Source organism: Theropithecus gelada, chromosome 15, assembly GCF_003255815.1.
Source record: "Theropithecus gelada isolate Dixy chromosome 15, Tgel_1.0, whole genome shotgun sequence".
NCBI classification, from domain to species: domain Eukaryota; kingdom Metazoa; phylum Chordata; class Mammalia; order Primates; family Cercopithecidae; genus Theropithecus; species Theropithecus gelada.
In genome coordinates, this window is record NC_037683.1 from 18,875,953 (window position 1) to 18,897,116 (window position 21,164).

The following is a 21,164-nucleotide window of genomic DNA, read 5'->3' on the forward strand; positions in this document are numbered from 1 at the left end:
ACCCCTGGAGCTAGCTGGATAGCCACTTGACACTGAATCACGGTCTCCACTGTGACACAGAATCCTTACCCATTCAAGCTTTCTCCAGGGGTGTTTGAAAATGTTCCCAGCCTCGTTGATGAAGAAGTGAAAGTGGCTGTGATCAGAGACACTCTGCGCCTTATGGACCCACTTAAGAAGAAAAGGGAGAACCAGTAAGTACTATGTCGTTCATTTCTATCAACTCTGCCTCCTAACTCTGCTTTATATCCTAAGCAGGTAAGTTCTTGGAACCTGCTACCATTGTGAGTGAGATTTACATCTTAAACAATTCTAATAAAATATCTTCATTTTATAAATATCAGCCCCCAAGCAACCAGTGACTCAAATTGGGAGTAATCTGGCAAATGGGCTTTTGTTGATGAATTTGTGAGTGTTATCCAAATCTGGAATAGCTCTTCTAAGAAGCCATCTCCCTCAAGGTTAGGCCACCCACTTGCCCGCCGTTGTGCACCTAGTGCTTCTCTGAAATCCTCAAGCGCAGAAAGAGTACAATAAAATGCACGAGAAGAGGGCCACAGGTAACTAGGACATGGTAAGAGTTGCTTCCTTTTTATTTTCTTCATGTTTACACTCTTGCAGTATAAACTTTCAGTTTCAAAATTGGCAAAGCCAATTTAATGACAGTTCTATGATATTTACAACACTTGTAATTCCGCTTCGTCCCCACCCACTCAGTGGTACCTTACATTGCATTGTTGGTGGATATATGTGCTCCACCCTCCCTCCATGGAATCACCCCAGAAATGAATGATATTTCACCTGAGTATGTTGTTCTGTGTTTACCAAATTCCAGGCTCTCACAAAGTAGGGGTTGAGTACATATCACTGTGTCAATGTTTCAGGAAGAAAAATCAAAGGCATCTCAAATAGCACTTCTCACATCCCTAGACTAATCAGATTAACCCTAATGTGCACAGACAAATAAAGCACTTGTCAGTAATTGTTCAAAACTGGGAGGAATGCAGACTTCCCTAAGCAAGTGGTGTTTTGTGGGTTCCTCTATCAAAGTTTCTCACCACCTGGGCTCAAGCCCAAATATCACCCTATGGTCGTGCTGCTCACGCTTGGCTGCACGTTAGAACCCTCTGGGCAGCTTTCAGAAATACCAATACTAGAGTTTCCACTTCTAGAGGTGCTGATTTTAGTTGGTCTGGGTGGAAGGCCTGGCCACAGAAAGTTTCTAGGTTCCCTAGGTGATTCTGCTGTGCAGCCAAGGCTGAGTGCTACTGCCCTGCAGAAAATATTACCCTGAAGAAGTATTGGTCACAGTCTGAGTCAGGCTGGATGGCGCCTGTCCGGCTGAGCCGGCTGAGTTCCTCTCCAGAGTGTTCTTGAGAACACTGTGAGGCACAGATTGCCATTGTTGGCAAGACTCGGCTGAGAATGTTTACCTGTAGTTTGTATGGGCCAATCCCAGCAGGTGTGGCTTCTTCCACCGATCAGTGCTTCAAAGCTGTCCTCTCAGCAGCTCAGACCCAATGGCAGCCAAATAATGTGTTCACCAGTACGTATGCGTCTGCAGCTGCTTTCTTTAGCCATCTCAAAGGAAAAGCAATGGATTAATTGCAATTTGGTCAGAATTACTGCAGTAAAACTCATTCCTCAAAAATCTATTCTCTAATAGTTATTGGACTCACCAGCAGATACTAGGTTCTGAGAAATAGTATGGTACTATAAGGAGATTTGGGTAGTGATGTATGCCAGCATGGCATAGCAATACAGTTTTTTTAGGATGACTTTGACACAACAGTGTTCTTTTTTTTTTTCTTTTTCTTTTTTATACTTTAAAGTTCTGGGATACATGTGCAGAACATATAGGTTTGTTACATAGGTATACACGTGCCATGGTGGTTTGCTGCACCCATCAACCCATCATCTATGTTAGATATTTCTCCTAATGCCATCCCTCCCCTAATCCCCACCCCCCAACAGGCCTCAGTGTGTGATGTTCCCCTCCCTGTGCTTATGTATTCTCATTGTTCAACTTGCACTTATGAGTGAGAACATGCGGTGTTTGGTTTTCTGTTCTTGTGATAGTTTGCTAAGAATGATGGTTTCCAGCTTCATCCATATCCCTGCAAAGGATATGAACTCTTCCTTTTTTATGGCTGCATAGTATTCCATGGTGTATATATGCCACATTTTCTTTATCCAGTCTATCATTGATGGGCATTTGGGTTGGTTCCAAGTCTTTGCTATTATGAACAGTGCTGCAATAAACATATGTGTGCATGTGTCTTTATAGTAGAATGACTTATAATCCTTTGGGTATATACCCAGTAATGGGATTGCTGGGCCAAATGGTATTTCTGGTTCTAGATCCTTGAGGAATCGCCACACTGTCTTCCACAATGGTTAAACTAATTTACACTCCTACCAACAGGGTAAAAGCGTTCCTATTTCTCCACATTCTCTCCAGCATCTGTTGTTTCCTGACTTTTTAATGATCGCCATTCTAACTGGCGTGAGACAGTATCTCATTGTGGTTTTGATTTGTATTTCTCTGATGACCAGTGATGATGAGCTTTTTTTCATATCTTTGTTGGCCACATAAATGTCTTCTTTTGAGAAGTGTCTGTTCATATCCTTCGCCCACTTTTTGAGACACATCAGCATTCTTATTCCTTTATGGGGAACAAGAAGTTCAAGAGTTGTATGGCCTGAGTCTTTTTAAGCTCTGCCACCTAAACATGAAGGGATAGAAGCATTCTACTAATTTTCATTAAATGACATTGAAACAAAATTAGTTTTTCTTGTTCTAGTTGCTTTTCTTTACCTACATCAGTTAATCCAAAGGAGCTGCATTCTATGTATATGAGCTTGTATTCTATGTATCTATATGAGCTGCAGGCCTAAAATTTAATAATAATGGAGCATAGGACCATTGAGAAGGATAGGAAAGGCATTTTACAACTTATCAAGTCATAAATAGCAGCACCTCATTTTTAATTTAAAAAGCATTGACTTTTTTATTGATAGCCAGGAACAGTTAGAAGTTGAACCTGACTTTTATTCTAATATAAAACCCTTTCATCTCATCCTCTTCTTACCTATAATGTAAAGATATATGATAATAGCTCAATGCCATTTACTGATTTTTTTCTTAATTTCACCTTTTTTTTTTTTAACTCAGCAAGGATTATCCATGAAAGTACTTTGTAATCCATAAAGTGTGTTTACATGTAAGATATTATGATCATTTTGATAAATTTACCATGCGGAGGAAAAGGCTGAAATTATTCTCAACTCCTTTGTGTAGAAATGTTTCAGAAAAAGTTGAAAAATTACCCTATTTATGCCACACAGTGTCATAGTGCTGAATCCTGTGTCTAAATCTGAGACTATGTCACTCCAACTGCATAAAATGATGTTATGTAGACTTCCAGGCTAGAAGCTACCTTTAGAAGCCAGGGTTTCTAGTGTTTGCACAGAATCGGACCTATTTTTGGGGGGGAAAAAAAAAAAACAAAACAAATGGAATCTCAGCCTTTCCCTTCAGCTCTTTAGCAAAAGAGGGTCCGAAGTGTCTGTCCGTCATTAGTTATTTCTTGAGAACAGTTTGTCAGCAAGACCGCTGAGGCAGGTCTTCACTTCCTCACACAGACTAAAGATAAAAAGTAGATACCCCAAACTCCTCATCTCCCCAGACTGCTCTGGACAGGTGAAGAGGAATCCTCAGAAGGAGCCCCAGACCGGTGTCCATGCATCACGCATTTCCTCGACCTCAGGGTCTTGTAGCCTGGGGTCAGTTTCTTGGTGGGACTGAAAGCAATCCTCAGGCAGTCTACCAGGGGAAGAACTTGACTCTGCTGACATCCACCTTGGCATAGTCGAAAGTGCCTTCTATGGAGCTGAAAAACCTGAGATTCCAATCCTAACTCTGTCACTAACTGGTGGTGAGTCCTTGGAGATGTTGCATAGCTGTTTTGAGCCTCAGTATCCTTTTCTATAAAATGGGGATAATGATGTTCAAATAAACAATGAGAGGCCGGGCACAGTGGCTCACACCTGTAATCCCAGCACTTTGGGAGGCCAAGGCAGGTGGATTACTTGAGGTCGGGAGTTCAAGACCAGCCTAGTCAACATGGTGAAACCCCATCTCTACTAAAAATACAAAAATCAGCTGGGCATGGTGGTGCATGCCTATAATCCCAGCTACTTGAGAGACTGAGGCACAAGAATCGCTTGAACCCAGGAGGCGAAGGTTGCAGTAAGCCAAGATCGTGCCACTACACTCCAGCCTGGGTGACAGAGTAAGACTGTGTCTCAAAAAAAAATAAAAATAAAAATAAATAAGAAAAACTTTTAATATATAGTAGGTGCTTGATAATGCTGAGTTTACCACTCAACAGCAGATCATGAGGTCAGGAGTTTGAGACCAGCCTGGCCAATACAGTGAAACCCTGTCTCTACTAAAAATACAAAAAAAAAAAATAATAATAATCAGGCGTGGTGGCGCATGCCTATAGTCCCAGCTACTCGGGAGGCTGAGGCAGAAGAATTGCTTGAACCTGGGAGGCAGAGGTGGCAGTGAGCCGAGATCACACCACTGCACTCCAGCCTGGCAGCAGAGCGAGACTCCATCTTAAAAGAAAAAAAAAAGAAAAAAAAGAAAAGAAAGAAAGTATCTACTGGACATGAAAGAAAAAAACAATGCTTAGTTATTATTCTCTTTCCTGGCATACTTAAAGTAGATTTTTTAGTTTAAAATCAATGATGTATCCTAAAAATGAAGCTGCTTGATGACTGTGGACTAGAATCGACATTGGAGCTGGTTGCCAATGGAAGGTTCTGTTTCCAGGTAGCAAGATGTCACTGGCTGATATTTATTTCATGTGTTAGGAGAAATTACCTTTGGCTCCTGAAGGAGGAGAACCTCTGTCATATGTGAACTGTTTTGGCTAAGGTAGCATTTTGTAATATCTAGTGACTTAATTGATTTTCTTACGAGGGTTCTGTGGAGGCTCCGTAGGGACATGGGAAGCAGGAAGCTTATGGGGTGGGATTCTGGAAACATTATATAAATGGAGGTAAAATTCACATATGATACAATGAACCATTTAAAAGCACACAATTCAGTGGCATTTAGTATGTTCACAAAGCTGTGCAACCACCACCACTAGCTTCACAGTGTTTTGCCACTCCAAAAGGAAACCATCAATCACTCTCCATTCCCCCTCCCCACAGTTCCCGGCAACCAACAGTCTGCTTTCTGTCTCTGTGGATTTAGCTGTTCTGGATATTTCATCTGAATAGAATAATACCCTATGCAGTCTTTTGTGATTGGCTTCTTTCACTTAGTATAATATTTTTGAAGTTCACCCTTGTTGTGGCATGTGTCAGTACTTCATTCCTTTTTACGGCTGAATAATATTCCATGAGATGGATAGACCACATTTAGTATTCATTTGTCAGTTGATGGACATTTGGGTAGATGCCATCTCTTTTTCAACCAGAGGGATGCTACAATGATCTATTTCATATGTTGGCACTCTACATTAGATTTCTTTTGAAGAGAGGGGATCTTTTCTGCTATGAGAAGTTTTTAGAACCTCCGTTTTCATCCAGCCTCCTCATTTATTGCTAAAAGCATAGACCTTAGAACTCATCATGCTGGTCAGTTCCCTGGTTCAAGAATCTCCCTCTGAAGCTGGGCACAGTGGCTCAGGCCTGTAATCCCAGAACTTTGGGAGGCCGAGGCAGGTGGGTCACGATGTCAGCAGTTCAAGACCGGCTTGGCCAACGTGGTGAAACTCCGTGTCTACTAAAAGATACAAAAGTTAGCTGGGCCTGATGGCGGGTGCCTGTAATCCCAGCTACTTGGGAGGCTGAGGCAAGAGAATTGCTTGAACCGGGGAGGCGGAGGTTGCAGTCAGCCAAAATCGAGCCACTGCACTCCAGCCTGGGTGACAGAGCAAGACTCCGTCTCAAAAAAAAAAAAAAAAAAAAAAACAAGAAAAAGAAAAAAGAAAAAGAGAATCTCCTTCTGAAGCATCACTGACAGAGGAGCGGCATATGTCCTGGCAAGACAACAGAGTTGGTATCAGTCAGGCCTGGGATAATGTCCTTAATCCCTGATCATTGCACCCTGAGCTTGGTGGTCAAGTCACTTTGGTCTGATCATGTCTGTAAAATGGGAATCCAGGTACCTCCTTGGATGGATTGTCATGGTCATGATATGAAATGACATGTGTGAGAAAGCCCCATGGGATCTGAGAGCATTAGACAACAGCTAGTTCTTAGAGTCACCGTCAATCAGGCTTTCCTTTAAAATCATGCTGATGGTGACAAATAAGTCATCAGCTCTTGAGGCAAGCTGTTTGAGTTGTGGACATAATGGTTCTGCCCCCCTGAATCATACACGGGGAAGCTATGCTGGAGGGAGGTATGAAACTTGCCCAAAGTCCCAAAGCTAGTGAGAAATAGACTGGAAACTGGGCCCTGGGCCTGACTCCTACACCAGTGTTCACTTGGCCATGAGGCTGTATTGGTCTCCAGTTTCCGCTTTCACATTCAAAGCTTAACTTTGAAGGTACAGGAAAAAAGTAAGAATAATCAATGGAAAATTTCCCCTTTCACTCAAGGTATGTGGGCAGCCTAAGTCTTTCTTTTTAAAACTTCTGTCAGAGGCAGAAGTAAATAAATTACAATCTCAATTATTTTTAAAACAATGTGCTTATTCCATCAATTGATTAATTTTTGGCTCCCGAGGGACCCATTTTACTAGTATTGGGCTCCTTTTCCTGAACATAGATATTTCAGGGAATTGGACTCCTTTCTCAAGAATCATAACCATTCAGGACCCCAGTGTAATATAAATGAAGACAGAGATAGGCTTGGAGAAATCGGAGGGGGTTTTATTGATATCACGATGCCACGCAATGCCTGGGAGCTGGGTTATGGACTGCTTTCCTCTTATTCAAAGGTATATATTTGGAACATGACTTATATAAGGCCCAGAAGCCCCTTTTTCCACAGTAACATTTCATAGTCCTCTCCCCGTTTCATTACTTCCTATCACCATAACAACCAGGTTTGCTGTAAAGAGAGGGAGTCAGTCTGCCAAGCAGCTGTGGTCCTAATTTGGAAGTGTTTGTCCACTAAAGGTTTTATTGGGCGCTCAGGCTTTACTTCTTACCTTGACTCCAAGCACATCTCTTGGGCCCTGTGCCATATTTAGTGCCAATAGATGAATCCCCAAATCTGGTAGATTCTATGTAGAATCTAGAATAAAGTTGAAACATTCTCAGAGAACAGAAAACAAGGAATCTCCCAGTGGACTGTGTTTTGTGGCTGGGTCTTGTCGTACAACCAAGGAATATGGCTTTGTTCAATCCTGGAGAAGATTAGAGAAACAGTAATCAGAAATTCTCCAGGCCCAGAACCCTGTCCCTTAAATTGGTAGCACCTCTTATTGAAGTCCCCTCAAAAATAAGGAAGAGGGGTTCTTAACTACCTAGACTAAGCATGCTGTTGTAAGTATAGAACATGATCTTTCTGACTGGAGAATGGATTCTTCCAGAAGAATCATCCACTATCCTGCTGAATGGCCCGTTCATGTATGCACTGCTGACCTTTGGTTGAAATTCTGGGCTCAGTTGATTCCTGAGGTGATATGGTTTGGCTCTGTGTCCCTACCCAAATCTCATCTCAGATTGTAATCCCCACAAGACCTGGTGGGAGGTGATTGGATCATGGAGGTGGTTTCTCCCATGCTGTTCTTATGGTAGCGAGTGAGTTCTTGTATATGCACATCAAAGCACAGCACTGTTTTCTTAACCTTGCTTATGACACAGAGACATTTGTTCACATGTTCTCCTGCTGACCCTCTCCCCACTATTACCCTATTGTCCTGCCACATCCCCCTCTCCAAGATAGTAAAGATAATGATCAATAAATACTGAAGGAACTCAGAGACCGGTGCTTGCGCAAGTCCGTATACTGAGCGCCGGTCCCCTAGGCCCACTTTTCTTTCTCTATACTTTGTCTCTGTGTCTCTTTCTTTTCTCAAGTCTCTTGTTCCACCTGACAAGAAATGCCCACAAGTGTGGAGGGGCTGGCCCCCTTCAAGTTCTCATGAGATCTGGTGGTTTAAAAGTGTGTGGCAGCAACCCCTTCTCTCTCTCTCTTTCCTGCCACCTTGGAAGAAGGTCCTTGCTTCCCCTTTGCCTTCCGCCATGATTGTACGTTTCCTGAGGCCTCCCAGTCATGATTCCTGTTAAGCCTGTAGAACTCTGAGTCAGTTAAACCTCTTCGTCATAAATTACCCAGTCTCAGGTAGTTCTTTGTAGCAGTGTGAAAACAGACTAATACATGAGGGTTCAATGAGGAACCCTGACCCTGCAGACCAGCACACATTGACCCCAAGCACCTTTGAAGATTTTACATAAATAAAAAAGTCTGGGTCACAGATAAATGAATATTTGCATACTTATTTGCATTTCATTTGCACCATGTGTGGATTAGAGAAACAGATATTTATTTATTTCGAGTGTTTATTGACCACTTACTGTGTGTCAGGGGAAGACTGCAGAAGAGAATTAGATCGCCAGCCAGTAGGGGCGGCAAGACCCACGCATCAGTATCTGTAAGGTGGAATGTGCTAAGTACTGAAAGCATAAAGACAAATTGCCAAGAGAGGAAAGTGTGGGGAGAGGTTATTTCCTGATGGAAAGAACTTTTAAAAACTGACAAGGAGGTGGCACTTGAGCTGAGGTTTAAAGCGTGAGTAGGATTTGAAATATGAAAATGAGGGGAAGGAGGTCCCTGGTGAAGGAAACAAAGGCACAAGGCTCTGTTGGGGGAGCCCTGAGGAGTTCAGGTAGGCAGGAGGGATGGGTGCATGGAGTGGATTAGGAGAGAGGAAGGTGGGAGCTAGGTGGAAACTCAAAGCCAGAGGTTTATGGCCTTGAATGTCAAGAAATTTGAGGCCAGGCACGGTGGCTCACGCCTGTAATCCCAGCACTTTGGGATGCCTAGGCAGTAGATCACGTGGAGTCTGGAGTTCAAGGCCAGCCTGGCCAACATGGTGAAACCCCATCTCTACTAAAAATATGAAAATTAGCCAGGCATGGTGGCATGTCCCTATAATCCCAGCTACTCAGGAGGCTAAGGCAGGAGAATCGCTTGAATCCAGGAGGCAGAAGTTGCAGTGAGCTGAGATCACACCACTGCACTCCAGCCTAGGCAACAGAGGGAGACTCAGTCTCAAAAAAAAAAAAAAAAAAAAAAGGAAAATAAATTTGAGCTTGTTTTTTTGTGTTTTTTTTTTCCCCTCTCCTCTAATGAATGTGTCACAGTCTTTATTCTTAGTCCCTGGCACAGTATTCAAAATCTTTTTTTTTTCAACTTTTATTTCAGGGTCAGGGCGTCCATGAGCAGGTTTGCTATGGAGCAGTTTTTCTATCTGGAATGCACGAAGTCTTGAAGGGTATCTGTGATTTTGTGTATATGTGTATTTTTTTTTTTTTCTGGAGCAAAGGCAAGAAGTTTCATCATATTTTGAAAAAGTGAAGAACTGAACTGTCATCCTATTATCATTGGAGGCTATAAAAAGCCACAACAACTTGTCTGAGGTTCCTAGCTTCAAGATACATTGTGTTCCCCGTACCTTGAAAGGTCTCAGGTTTCAGATGATAGCAAATGAGAAAAAATGTGCATACATTTTCAAGTATGAGCAGGCAGGAGATGACTAATGATAAGTGCATTATTTTATGTGCAAGAAGCAAAACCAGACAACTCTCTTCCGTTTGAAAATGTTTAAGCATTAAGTCAGAAGTAACCAGCAAAAGCCTTATTTGTGGGAAGTCTGTTGAGAGGGAACTATTTCCAAGATGTATGGGGAAGAATTTCCTGAGCTGATGTGAGAGTGTCATTCCAGAGGACCATTAGACAGGAGCTGAGCCCCTCCGCCGGCAGGTAGGCACGCTCTCCCTCTTGCCGTGCGTGGAGCAGATGGGAAACTAGACGAGCATATGGCCAGTCAGTCATCATTACGGGGAAATGGCAGTGCTGAATTCTTTGTGGGCCCTTCCAAAGTTATTCCAGGTAGTGATGAGGTAGCAAATGTGTTTGGAAATTTCCTTAGGAGTTGCACCAGTGAGCCTTAAATGTTTGTGTGCTTTTAGAATCAGCAGTTGTTAGCCCAGAACACAGCGCACGCTGGGCTTAGGAGACCAAGCTTTTAGTATCAGCTCCACCTTGGTCTCAGAAAAGTCACTTAGACCTTCTTGAGTTCAATTTCTTCATTAGAAAAAAAAAGGGGAATAATAGTTTCTGCTCTGCCTGGTTCACAAGGGAGTGTTTCTTGAGTGCTAGCTGTGTATAGCATGGTGGTAAATGTTCACATATAGTCCCAGCTGGTCTTCACACAGGATCTGCAGTAGGGGCTATGACTATTTCTATTTTATAGATGAGGACATTGAGGCTTGGAGAGGTTGAATGGTATGGCCAAGTCCACCTGCTTATGAGAGATAGACTGAGATTTAAAGGCAGGTCTGTCCAACTCTTGCCCTGCAAGAGAACAGACGTGCAGGTATTTAGCACATGAAAGAGATGGGTGCCTGCAAGGTGTTAGCACTCCCTGGTTGGGTTCACGCCTATCCAAAGCCTGTTCTCTCTGTAAACTTTGGGGCAGGGTTTCATGTCTCTATCTCCAGGGCCAGGCGCAGAACCCAAGTAGGTGCTTATGGGTGAGGAAGGTCTGTGGTCAGTGAGGCAGTGACTTTATGTTCAATAATGTTCACAACCAGAATGAATATAATGTAAGCCAATGTACAAAGAAGAGTGACTTAAAGCAGAATCTCACATAAGACAAGAGAGACCATCCAAGACAGAAAATTCCCTGTGTGCAGTTATGTGTCCCAGACCGGAGAACAGGCTGAAGTTTCGTAAGAAGACCTGGTGAGCCAAGGACTAGGTTGAATCATATGAAATCGCTGGTAGTAGACAATTTCTGGAATACAAGAATGGCAATGTCATATGGTTCAACCTAATAGTTGGCTGGGAATGGTCAAGACAAGCTTCTTGAAGAAGGTAAAGAAGTTGGGGCTTGCATTAGCTTGGGCTTGGATAAGTAAGAACATGGAAGTAGACTTGGGAGAGGAAGTATGGAGGCAGGAAGCAGGTGACAGGGTTAGGTGGAGGTGGGGAGGCACCAGTGGTGGGTCAGGACCACCCATCATAGTTCCAAAAGGGCATTTTGGGGTGGAGAAGACAGATGCTGCTTCCCTGTTGCCCATTTATTATTAAAATGTTGTTCTCAAAGTAATGTGTGCTTATTGTAGAAAAATTGAGAAGTACTGAAAAGTGCATAGCATGACATCTCCCTCAAAGTCAGCCACCCAGAGCTAACCCGATTAACTTTTTACTTAATAAAAATAGTATAATCTCCTCCTGTTGTTTATAGTTGAAGCCATACTGTCTGTGTAATTTTGGTATGCTGTTTTTATTTTTCTCCTTTTTGTGTGTGATGGAGTCTCACTCTGTTGCCCAAGCTGGAGTGCAGTGGCGCAATCTCAGCTCACTGCAACCTCTGCCTCCCAGGTTCGAGTGATTCTCCTGCCTCAGCCTCCCGAGTAGCTAGGATCACAGGCACCCACCAACATGCCTGGCTAATTTTTGTATTTTTAGTAGAGACAGGGTTTCACCATGTTGGCCAGGCTGGTCTCGAACTCCTGACCTCAGGCGATCCACCCGCCTTGGTCTCCCAAAGTTCTGGAGTTACAGGCGTGAGCCACAGCTCCTGGCCTATTTTTCTCCCTTTTATAAGGCAGTAGTTGCCCCTTTCTCATTCACAACTCTTCTTGAACATCATTTTCATCAATGACTGGACCGGAGTTTGCCTCCCTATTGGGGAATGTTCAGTTTATTTCTAGCATCTATGCTTAAAGCTCTGTGCAATGAGAATGGTGTCATAGGGTAGAGAGAGTCCCTGGGGCAGCAGGAAAGGAGATCTACTCTGGTTTTCAATGTACAGTAGAAGAGTGGAGTGAGTGAGGGTTGGGGCCCTGGATGAGACTCTTGGGCGTAAATTTGGCTCTGCCATTTATCACCATAAATAGGGCAGAGATTCCCACTCTCTGTACTTTGTTTTTTTTTTTTTTTGTCCATAAAAGGGAGTTTTCAGTTGGATGTTTTTAAACCTACAAAGCAATGAGAAGTTCTTAATTTGGAGAGAAAGAATATGTTGCTTATTCCTAAGAAAGTATTTGACATGGAAAATATCCAGTCTGAATATAGTTAAATAAATTGAACAATATATGTAACCTGAAAGGGTTTCTTTCTTTTTTTTTTTTTTTTTCTTGAGGAAAAAAGTGTGGAGGAAGGGGTGGTAAAGTGGGAAGAGTGCTACAGCAGTGCCAGGTTCATCTTCAACCGTGAGGATGGACTTGATTTTCTTCTAATGATCTGTTAGATTATCAGAAATGGAAGATCAAAATGAAAGCCAGTTTCAGTCATCATTTGTAAATCCTTGGTTATCATACCAAGTGTTTGGCAGTGTTCTCTAGCTGCTTTCCTTCCTTTTCTTTTAAGCAATTTCTGTTTCTTCCTCCACTTTAAGCAGCCTAAGAGGCCTTTGCAACCCTCATCACAGAGGCTAATGAGAGAGGTGGAAGAGGGTGGAATTTGAGCATTTCAGAGCAGGAGGATCCACCCCCAGGCTCACCCTCTCTGGGCATGCATCTCATGAGTGAGAGTCAGCAGCCTTCTGGGTCTAGCTGTGGCTTTCCTGGATATGCAATTCCTGTCTAGGGGGATACCTTTATTTACTTAGAGAGGATCATTTTCTTCCTCCAGACTGTGCCATGCCTCTGCAGCACCGTAGACCAGTCCTGAGAAACTGCTAACGTGTGAATGAATATAAGTATGCATGCATGCATGAATGAGTGTTGAGGGCTTGCTACATGTACGTCCTGTGCTAGAGGCTGGATCAGTGATGCCTGTAGCCTCTGTGAGGTACAGGAGGCAGCAGGAGCACCAACAGCCAGGTGAGCTAGGCCTGGGCATGAGGAGATGTGGGGCAGGAAGAAGGCAGTGAGGGAGACCTAAGCTGAGGAAACAAGTCCTGGTGAGGGCTGCAAGGCAGGACAGGACATGGGGCTCTCAAAGCACTGACAGCTCCAGAACATTCATAACTGTATTCACAAATTCATGAAAGCTCCAAGCTGGAATCACCCTAATGTCCCCCAACAGAAGACAGAAGAATGCACTCATTATGGATATTCCCTTACTGGAATACTATACATCAATGAAAACGTGTGTATTATAGCTTCGTATGTGGATATTGACGTACAGAAAAAGAAGCACGTAATACAAGAACATCTACAGTACAGTTCAACGAAATAAAATTCATAACAGGCAAAACTAAACTTTGTTTTATAGAGGTGTAACCCTAAGTAGTCAAAGATGAAGAAAAGTGAGAAACAAAGATCAGAGGGTTTAAGGTGGTTGCTTCTGGGCAGGGATGGGCAGAGGGAGGTGTGATCTGAGAGGGTCACAGGTGGAGGCTGAGATGTGGCTATGGTCTATTTCTTAACCCAGGTGGTGGCTGCATAGGTTTTAGAATTATTCTTTAAATGTATGTGTCTGTGTTATACATGCTTGTATATGTGTGATATTTGAAAATTTTACAAAAAAAAAAATAAAGAAGTCCAATGTATAATACGGATCACAGTGAGCAAGCAGGGACAGTGTCAAGAGATGGGGCCAGAGCTGCAGGGCCTAATTAATGAGTCAGGCCAAGCATTTGGCTTTTCCTCCTAAAAGCAATGGACAGATTTTAAAAGCAGGCTGACACGATGAGGTGTGTATTTTGAAACTATCGCTTTGACTGCAGCATGAAAGCCAAATTGGGGTGAGGCAAGGGTGGCTGTGGGACAGTTATGAGTTTTGGGGGATGTCGGTCATGTGGGTTAGGTGGCAGGAGTAGGAATGGAGAGAAATGTTTGTATCAAGACGTTTTTAGGAGAATGAATGGACAGGGCTTGGTGATGGATTGGATCTGAGATGTGAGTGTGAAGAAAGAACCAAGAAAGGGGCTCTGCTAACATGTGAATGAATACTCATGCATGCGCGCATGAATGAGTGCTGAGGGCTTGCTACATGTACGTCCTGTGCTAGAGTCTGGATCTGTGATGCCTGTAGCCTCTGTTCAGCAACTGGGTGGCTATTGGTGCCGGTAATGGAGGTGCCACAACCTGGGAGAAGAACAGCTTTGTGAGGGCCTGATGGAGGGTCATGACACTTCCAGGGATATTACCTAATAGGTAGTTGGGTACATGGGCCAGGGGTTCATGAGGGGGTGTGGTCCATTACAAGAATAATTGCTCCACAGAGTAGACAGGGATGGTTTGGTCCCCAAGTGCAGACTAGACACTGTACACCAAGTGATTTTGGTGGCAACTGTGGTGAAGTGGGGTGAACCCAGGACAGGAGGTCTGGGTTCAGATCCTGACTCTCACTCCTCTTTTTGGCACATTCTTAACCCTGTTGCACTTCAGCATGCTCACAGAGCTTGGCCCTGCTTGCTGGCTCAGTTGCTGGGCACAGAAACATCCTGTCTTCATGGTGCCCTTTGCATATTACCTCTGTTGTTTTAATTTACTTTTAGGCTTTGCCTTGGGGGCCTTAAGAAGCACTGGATCCCATTGTAAGCAGTGCGCATGCCTGGCAGGGGGAGTGATTGAGGACTATTGAGTGGAGCAGGCAGTGAGGGTTTCCCTAGAGCACCTGCTTCTCCGGGCTTCCCCAGCGAGCCTCCTCTGCTCGTTGTCATTACAGTCACCATCACCCCACACACCTGTGCAGGGCTTGGCAGTTTATAGAGTCATTTCAAACCGATTATCCTAAATGATATTTGCCCAACCATGCAAAGTAGGCAGGAAATGAGTCGTTCTTCCCATTTCACAGGCAAGGAAACCAAGACTCAAACAACATGGCATTTCACAAGCTTTAGGCTTTAAGACTGTATGTGTTGGAGGGTAAGTTGCTGGTCATGGAAACAGTTACCTGTGTCCAAATCTACTAGCTGAAGCCTCAGCTAGGCTCTGTTTCTATACATCATGACCTCTGTGAGGTGCTGGAGGAGAGAAAAACTGGAATCTGTCCTCAGAGGCCTGATTAGGAGTGGGGACTGAAAATCCTCTGCTGGGAGGAAATGGTGGAGGTGCTAAGCATGTTTGGCTTAGAGAAAAAAGACCCCAGGAGATGAGATAGCATTTCCATTTTTACTTAAAGGTGGTTATGTGCGAAAGGGGATGAAGTCTCTTCAGGCATCAATAAGGCAGACCAAAGACCCATGACTGAAATTTGCAGAGGGATTTAAGCTCAAAGAAAGAAAGAAAACAACAACAGCAAATGACTCACTTGGCCTGAAATGATAAGGGTTGACTGAAAGGAGTAGCAATTTCCATGTAGTTAGAAGTAATCAAACCAAGGCTAAATAGCCATTCAGTTCTTAGTTGTGCCATCTTGGGCAAGCTGCTTAACCTCTCGGAGTCCAGGTCTCCTTATCTAGACAGTGAACATACTGTTCCTACATTGCAGGTTGGTTGTGAGGACCAAATAAGGCACTGAAGCAGATCTCTGGGGACATTCATTCCGCAAGTAGCTATTGAGTTCCTACTAGGTACATGACATATGCGATCTGACTTAATTTTCATGGCAGGCTGGCCCCTCACATTTTTGAGGCCCAAGAAAGAAAACAAATTGAAGCCTCAGCCTCCTTCCAGTCCCTCCTTCTCTTCCCACTCCTGACTCCACCCACTACTGCAAGGAGTCGGGTAGACCCTACAGTTCACACATCTCAGCTCTGTTCACAACGACCCCCACCCCCAACTGGCTGTTCCTGGCCATTCTTCAGGACTAGGAAGAAGACCCCAGAAGCACCATTTGCCCTTGAGAGGATGGACTCCAGCCATCTAGGAGGGGAATTCTGGGTTCCTGGTTCCCAGAGGAGGGAGGGCATGGGCTCCATGTGAACATGCCTCCTTGGCCTCAAGGACTCCTTGCCCCTTGGGAAGGGGGCTACCAGAGTTGGACTGGAGAAGGACCCTCTCAAATGCAGGGCACAAAGCAGGGGCCCACTCACCAGGATATAAGTGCAGTATTTTTTGCTAACTCAGTAAGTGGTGGTGCTTAGTTACAGTTACCTGGGTGTGCTCAGCCGGGAGCCATTCTGGAGCTCTGACAGGCTCAGAGTGGGGAACAAAGCCAGGGAAGCAGAGGAGGGAAGACGGGGCGGGGATGATGTGGGCTATCAGGACAGGGCCAGCAGCTCAAATGATCAAGTCTGTAGGGACAGATTGACTAAGTTTCCTTTTGGATCAGGGTTCTTCCTCCCGTGGTGGTGAGGGCCTCTATGGGCAGGCTGTTTCTGGAAGAGTCCCTGGGCAGTGGTAGAAGGTGCCCCCTGATTCTGACTGGCTAGTCTGTTTGAGGAAGACCTGAGGCTACAAGCTGCTGCCCGGGGGGTGGGGTTGGGGTGGGAGAAAGTGGCAAGGACCAGGCCTTAGCCATGGAGTTGAGGATAGAACCACAGCTCTATTAGAAGAGCCAGCTGGGCCAACATGCAGCGGGGAGGGCACAGCGGGGCGTCAGATTCTGGCTTGAGTCAGCAAGGCCACTCCCAGACCCCCCTTCTTCTGGGGCTTGGAGTCAGCTAACTACTCCCTGCTGAGGTCAGCAAGGCTGGAGGACCGGATGGGGCAGATCCACTGGATGCAGAACCTTGGAGCCTGCAGCTGAGTAGGGACCAGAAGAGGAGCTGGGTGGTTCCCAAACGTTAGTGGGCACCAGAATCACCTGGTGGGTTTGTTAAATCCCAAACTGCTGAGCTCCACTCCCAGAGTTTCTGATTAATTTGCATTTCTGACATGTTTCCAGGTAAAACAGATGCTGCTGGTCCAGGTACAACACTTTGAGAACTACTTGCCTGCCAGCCCCCGGCCTTGTGTCTGTCCCAGGCCACCTGAAGACCCTGGGAAGCAGCCCTTCATTCCTGCTAGGGTTTGGCATAGTGCTCTCAGCAGGGCAGCCACTAGGCCCCATCCTCACGCACAGCGATGGAGGATGCCCCTGGCGAGGGAGGCTGTTGGAAACAGAGCTTGCCAGTAATACAGGGAACAAGACACCCGGTTTAATACAGCTCTACTCGTAGGTGTCACATATATTGCTTGTGACCACAGAACTGAAGAAGCAAAACAGAGCCACTTTTTAAATTCACATTTTTAGGAGTGTTTCCTTTCTGTGCGGGTTTCTTAAAACAAGTGAAATATTAAATGATTGTAAAATCTAACCTTTAGGGAACAATCAAACTGTCTTAGAACAATTCTTCTAACGAGGGAGAAAGTTGCAGATTCCACCTCCCCCCCTCCCCGCCCCCCCGTTTCATTCTCTTCTAGCTGGTTTTCAGGCAAAGTCCTCGGTGCATTTTCAATTTGGTCTCAGCTTTTCTCGCAGCAGAACAAGTGGTGGGGAAAACATTTTCTCCAGGCAGCAGCAGCATTTCTGTCTCGTTTGTTTGGTTTTGCACTGTAACACGGCATCTTGTGGGGGCTGCTAATTTGAACTTAGGTCCTTCTAAGAATGCATCATTCATGATCAGTAAACATATCAGGATGCAGATTTTAACCACTTAATTATTGAATGTGGAAATGCTTCCTTGCTTCATGAATATTTTAAAATGGAGCAATAGACAAATTATGTTTCACTCCCAAATTTCATTGTGGTTCTGAAACACTTCATATTTAAGCATTATCTGATTACCCTGAGGCTGTGAGCTCTACTGTCCCTCAGAAAATTTGGTAGCAGAGTTACCTTGTTCCAGACCATAGAGAAGTCCAAGGCCTTTATCAGAAACAGGTCGTCTTTGCACCATGTAGTTTGTCCTTGGATCTATAAATGTCTTTGCTGGAAATGGAGGTCAAATCAATACTTTTATAAATGGGGATGTAGCCTTGTGCAGTGGAAAAGGCAAAGGGCTGTAGGGTCTGGTGGGCCTGGGTTTGACTCTAGATTTTTTCTTTTGCTCCCTGTGAAATCTGGGGCAGTTATTTAACTTCTCAAAGCATCCGTTTCTTCATCTGTAAAATGTGAATCACAGTAATAGTTACCTAACAAGATTATCGTCATCATTAAATGAATTATAGTTCTTAAGTGCACAGCATACTACCTGAGCATGGGAAGCATTTAATGAGTGGTACTAAATTTATATTATAATTTTCCTTATTGTTCCAATCATAAAAAGTCCCTATCACAATGTTGAGCCTATTGCCATTTAACAAATTAGTTTTATTGTTACTATTGTTAACATCATCACCAGTTTTACACATGGATGTATATTAAAATACACAGTTTTCTACTACACAAACTATATGCATTTTATTTTTTAAGATGGGAATTTATACAAGTAAATGAACAGCATAATGAAGTTCAGGAAGATTGAAGTAAACCAACGGTGCTCATATTAAATAGTTTAATTAAGATAATCCCTGATGCAAAACATTTGTTCAGTTTGCACCTCACATTGAAAATGGGCTCCATAGATTTTCATGAACTTCTCTTTGATGTGGAAAGGAGACTCTGACCACGTAGGGGACCTGGCTGGGAGTCAAGGTCTTGGGCTGAGTGTCTGCCCCGTGGCTGCACTCTGAACTTGACCGAGAGCCAGTCCCCATGCTTCCCTTGCCTGTGGTCTGTTGATCTCTAGAGACTGCTATTGTGCAAAAATGCTACCATTCTGTAAATTCTTGTGATTTATTATCCTTAAAAAGAGAGATACAAAAAGTTAAAAGGAAGATTTCATCCTTTAAAAACGCTTAGACTCTGCAAATTTTGCCAGTTGTTTTTAAAACAACGGGTATTAGGTGCCAGCTAGTTGAGGGCAGCTTAATTGGAAGCGTGTTTATTATCTGGAGTGAGTGTGTGTGTGTGTGTGTGCGTGCTTGCACTGAATGTGTTCTTAACAGTCTCTCAGCATCTAGCTTCTTGCTTCCACAAAGAAAGGTTTGCTTCTCCCTTGCATTCAGAAGAAACACTCTAGTTTTGGTTATGGACACTAATTACTTTGAAGAAGAGAAATAGGATTGTGTTTCTAAAAATAGTTCTGGATACAGAAGGCCATTTTTTGATTCTCTTAGAATCTGCATGCTTCACAAGAGTGATATTACAAGGTTTCACATTTATTCTCAGCCCGGGTTCATTGCTAGCATCTTTGGTGAACCCGTGCTTGTAATCAGGGGACAGAAAGGGGCTTGTCTCCATGTTCAGCTATTGTTCAGTGTCTTCCGTAGTTTGAATCTTAGCACCCTTCTACCACCTGTTTGTTTTTGAGAGATCATTCCTTTGGTTCATAGGCCTGTTGGCTTGGCCTATGATAACACAACAGTGAATACGTGATACCCATGGAGTGAACAGACAAGTGTCACTGCAGCTGATGCATTGTAAGAAAAGGAAGCAATACTAGTGTTGGGAGACCCAGGTTCTAGCCCCGGCCCTGCCACTGACGTGGTTCTTTCTCACGTATAGTGGGGCTGGGGCTGTGTTGGATCTTGTGAATGCAAAGGTAGTTCAGAGAAGCTCCCTTGGCTAGCTCTGTTGTCTGGGCTTTCTCTCTTCAGCAAGGGCTTGGGCTTGACTACTGAGGACTTTTTTGGCCCTAACATTCTGTTAACTCAATTGTTGATAATAATAGTAGTAAGCCTCAGGCAGGTTATATAGGTGGCTGTTTTGATAGAACTCCAGCAACAGGTAAATCTCTGGATGAGTTCCAAATTATAGATGGCTCCAAAAAGCATGCTTAGATTGTGAGTTTTTTTGTACCCCATGCAAGGTTTGTTGGGTTTTTTGGTTGCTTTGTTTATTATTTTGTGGATTTTTGGGGGGAGGGGTTGGTCTCTATAAACTGGTTCTTGGTTCTTTCTTGGTAGTTGGGAAATGCTTTGGTTAATTTTTTTTTTTTTTTTTTTTTTAAAGGCAGATTCTTGCTCTGTTGCCCAGGCTGGGGTGCACTGGAGCGATCTCAGCTCACTGCAAACCTCTGCCTCCCAGGTTCAAGTGACTCTTATGCCTCAGCCTCCTGAGTAGCTGGGACTACAGGCACGCGCCACCATGCCCAGCTAATTTGTGTGTTTTTTGGTAGAAATAGGGTTTCACCATGTTGCCAGGCTGGTCTCGAACTCCTGGCCTCAAGTGATCTACCTGCCTCAGTCTCCCAAAGTGCTGGGATTACACACGTAAGCCACAGTGCCTGGCTGCTTTGGTTAATTTTCTACTCTGGGCTCTTATTGACATTTGACCCATTCATAGTACCCCAGGCAAAGATCTCTAAATTGGTGGAGCATGGCTTCTTCTTAAATTATGATGTGCTCATCTGAGTTGTGTTTTCTCCTTTAGTTTGTTTTACATTCGAGTTATTTTTGGTGGTATCACGCCAGTCCTCCATTTTCCTCCTCCTTAAACTACATGTACTAATCTGAATTAAAGGAATTACATTCATATAGCATAATAATGTATGGGGCTATTTATCACACATCTGCCAACATTTCAGCTCTTTTCTTAGGAAAGAGCTTTATCTGTAAAATGAAGATCATAATCATTAGAATCTTTGAAGGAGGGCCAATAAATATTCCTCTCTTCCACTTAGGTTCTGAATTACTTGAGAATAAGATAAAAGAGTAAAGAGGATAAGGGCCAAAATATCACCTTCATTATGAAAAAGGTGCTGCTGGGGAATGTGTCAGGTCTGTGGGCAAATGAGCTTCCTGAGGCTGAATCCGGAGCTCGACTCAGGCAGGCAGCAGCTCCCGCTGCAACCCCAGGCAGGTTTGTGGGAACCAGAGCCAGGCTCTGGAGGGCAGCAGGAATGAGCTCCGTTAGGAAGGAAAGGAAGGGGCTGAGCACATTTACCAGTTTCTCCAAACTCACCAATCAAACAAGGCATTGTATCTCCCCAGGGGAACGGAGTGTGTGGGGCAGGAGAGGCCCGAAACGCTGTGCCAAAGGTGTTCCTCTCATGCTGAAAGAACTATCAAGGGTATGAAAGAAGTGCCTCCTCCCCAAACAGAAGCTGAGTAACAAGCTGAAAGAATAAGCTTTGGAGCCTGGCAGACCCAGGTTCAAAT

General features: G+C 44.1%; 1 protein-coding gene across 1 annotated transcript in view; it reads left to right on the forward strand.

Moving 5' to 3' along the window:
- The window catches only part of TTLL11 (tubulin tyrosine ligase like 11), a 268,572-nt gene that overhangs the window by 117,799 nt on the left and 129,609 nt on the right, over positions 1-21,164 (forward strand). Inside the window, exon 6 of the mRNA XM_025359662.1 lies at positions 79-194. Within this exon, the coding sequence (XP_025215447.1) occupies positions 79-194 (116 nt within the window). The remainder of the gene's footprint in view (positions 1-78; positions 195-21,164) is intronic.